The sequence below is a fragment of the Numida meleagris genome, chromosome 13 (genome assembly GCF_002078875.1).
Source record: "Numida meleagris isolate 19003 breed g44 Domestic line chromosome 13, NumMel1.0, whole genome shotgun sequence".
In the NCBI taxonomy this organism is placed as follows: Eukaryota; Metazoa; Chordata; class Aves; order Galliformes; family Numididae; genus Numida; species Numida meleagris.
In genome coordinates, this window is record NC_034421.1 from 14107145 (window position 1) to 14110288 (window position 3144).

Genomic DNA, 3144 nt, shown 5'->3' on the forward strand with positions numbered 1-3144 from the left:
TCCTCACAGGAGAGGTGCTCCAGCCTCTGATCATCTTAGTTGCCCTCCTCTGAACTCATTCCAAGAGCTCTGTGTCTTTCTTGTGCTGGGGGGTCCCAGGCCTGGACGCAGTACTGCAGATGGGGCCTCACAAGAGCCAAGTAGAGGGGGACAATCCCCTCCCTCTCCCTGCTGGCCACTCCTCTTTTAATGCAGCCCAGAACATAGTTGGCCCTCCGGGCTGCCAGCGCACACTGCTGCCTCATGTCCAGCTTCTCGTCCACCAGGACCCCCAAGTCCCTCTCCGCAGGGCTGCTCTCAAGGAGTTCTTCCCCCAGTCTGTATAAATACCTGGGATTGCCCTGGCCCAAGTGCAGCACCCTGCATTTGGTCTTGTTAAACCTCGTTAGGTTCTCATGGGCCCACTTCTCCAGCGTGTCCAGGTCCCTCTGGATGGCTTCCCTTTGTCTGGGTCTTGGTGCAAGGCCTCTCTACCCTCAAGGGAGTCAACACTCCTCCCAGCTTAACATCATCCACAAATTCACTTAACACAACTTCCAGATCTTTATTGGAATCAACAGTGAAAACATTAAAGAGAACCAGACCTAAAATGGAGCCCCACAGAATCCCACTGGTGACAAGCAGGGCAACTGTCAAACCACAGCCTCCCCTTGGCCAACACAGCCATGTTTTGGCCATCATGGGACATTCTTAGGGTAACATCACCATGGCCTTACAGTGTCACAAGCCACCTCCCTGCCAACTGCTAAAAATACAGGGACCCTGACAACAGAACACCAGTCACTGACCGACTTGTGTCTGGAAAGCACACATTTGAGGAGCTCCTTACCTAGACCCTTCCCTCCCATTATGGGAACTTTTGTGGAGGTGGGTAGATCCTCCTTGACCAAAGAAGCTTCAGCGCCTAGAAATGAGAATCTCTCTCTCCTTTCCTTTCCTTTCCTTTCAGCACCATCTCAACTGAGTGACATCGAATCCCTGGGCTACTCTCTTCAGAAATGGCTCTGTGGCTTCTTGCCTTGGCCTAATGAGATGAACCAAGTACAAACTGTGCTGGAAAGCCATTTTGTTACACCTTCCATGGCATTACAGCTTTCCATTGCATTACAGGGAGGAAACTGTACAAACTCTGATTAATGTTCCCATTTTGTGCCCTGGCACGGTCACTGTAAACAGCTGAAGAAGCGGACCAAGACCACCAGGAGAAGGGCAAAGCCTGGCACTGAACTAAATTAGGGACCTTCTTTTTTCAGTTAACAACACTAGGGGCAGAATGTCTTATAATAAGCTTTGTGGAAAGCACTCAAAGCCCACAGCTTGTAGTTACTGGGGGAATATTCCAGGCCTTGCTGTGGTTTTCCTTCCTCCTGGAGATGCAGTAGACTTGTGATTTGAGCCCCATATCACTTTCTGTGCAGGGTCCTCTCCCAGCTGCTCATGGTATGGATGTAAATAGCCTAGAGGCAGTCCCTCTTAGAATTTAACTTCATGGCATTGCCAAGAGACAGTGCTGAGGTAGGTTTGAGAGGTACTCCACAGCTGCCTTCTACAGAAGATGTAGGGCTGGCACCATTGACAGAAGAGTAGCCCGAGCTCCCTTCCCAGTTAGGATTTCTTGAGGCAACACATGCTGAAACTCTGTGACTTTCATCTGGTGTCCTGGCCTTCCTCGGTGGTGCTGCATGCCCACACCACTCTACAGACAGGCTGTCTTCATCACTAGAGTCCTGACAGCAGTGCTCCGCCGGATCCACGTAAACCACCGTCACATCCAGGATTCCACTGGGACCTGTGACTGAGGGAGGAAAGAAGGAAAAGGCTAGTTATGATTTGGGCAACACCAAGCTAACACTTTCCTTTCTGCTTGACTGTAAGTGTAATCCTTGTCAAGAGGGGAGGGTAAGGGTAGAGTTTACCCTCATTAAAATATTAACATATTTCCCTCCAACCTGTTTGGATAGGTACTGTCTAGCAGCTCCTTGGAACATGAGAGGCCAGTCCCTGCCTCAGTAAAACAAACAGCTGACAGTGCTCTAACACTGGCTACAAAGCAATCCCATTCATCAAGTTTAGTCTACTGTTGTAGCAGTAGCTGAAAACATTGTCTTTGGAATACTCAGTGCCTATAAAATCCTTCATTATGTTCTGAGGCAGTATAGAGAAGAAACATTTACCCCTAAAAGAGTCTAACAATTATAATCGCTGGGGGAGGAGGAGGAGAGTTTCCCCAGCTGGTCTTCTCCTGAAAGTTCAAGCTTTCTGGTGCCCGAAAAGGAGTTTTATGCAAAGATAAAAAGGCAGATTTTGAGTTCTCTCATCTGTTTTTTTTTTATAAGACTAAAAGCCTTACCATCTCCATCTCTCTCACAGTCACTTTCCTGATCACCTTCATAACCGGAGCAGGAATCTAAACTCCAGTCCAGAAAGCTGTCCAGAAGGCTTTCCTCCTGGGTGGATAGCTCAGCTGTAGGTGTAGTCACAAAGCTGCCTCGGTCATCCTGAGTGCTGTCTTCCCTCCTCCTGTAGCAAGAAAACCCAGAAGTCACACATTAAAAGCCAAGTCTACTTCCCCAGCTCTTCTAATAGGCATGTCAGCTAAGGTAACAACAGAAAAAATTACAGGTAAGAATAGAAGCTCAGGATGCCAGAGAGGAGGAAAGGCTCCTAGCCTTCAGAGACCTTTACAGCCATGAGTTATACTAGCCTTTTAGTTCTCTTTCCAGAGGGAGAGCTAAGGAAAGCTTCAATTTCTACACCATTTGTGTAGAAGGGACTGGGCTTCGGGTCCTCCTGTTTCACACCCAACAGCGAACAGAGCTGGCTGTAGCTCATTACCTGAAAATGAAAGCAACAGTACGAATTAGACCATGTGATTCCCTCTGCCAGGAAGCAGCTACTTTCTCCTTATTTTTTTCCAGGAGAAAGCTATCCTGTTAAGTCCTTCCTACAACTGCTTGCTGTTCCACCACAGCAGTTACAGCTCCAGCAGATGAAATGCAGAAGCCCCAACCTTACCTAGCTATTCTCTACTTCCAAAACCTGAAGTTATAACCCACTTCCCATTACTGGAAGTTTTGTACACCCTGCCATTTGGTAGCTTTTGCTCTAGGCATCAGATTTTAGCAAACAAATTAAAAAAGCTAA

The 3144-nt window shown here is 47.9% G+C and overlaps 1 protein-coding gene and 1 long non-coding RNA gene across 4 annotated transcripts in view; one reads left to right on the plus strand and one right to left on the minus strand.

Moving 5' to 3' along the window:
• LOC110405733 overlaps window positions 1-3144 on the plus strand; it is an 11935-nt gene that overhangs the window by 6727 nt on the left and 2064 nt on the right. The window lies entirely within an intron of this gene.
• LOC110405732 (cyclin-F-like) overlaps window positions 525-3144 on the minus strand; it is a 4581-nt gene continuing 1961 nt past the window's right edge. For all 3 annotated transcript variants that reach the window (XM_021411328.1, XM_021411327.1, XM_021411329.1), the window contains exons 3-5: window positions 2705-2835; window positions 2351-2520; window positions 525-1795 (exon numbers count right to left, since the gene is read on the minus strand). In XM_021411328.1, coding sequence (XP_021267003.1) covers window positions 1458-1795; window positions 2351-2520; window positions 2705-2835 — 639 coding nt within the window. In that variant the 3' untranslated portion in view covers window positions 525-1457. The remainder of the gene's footprint in view (window positions 1796-2350; window positions 2521-2704; window positions 2836-3144) is intronic.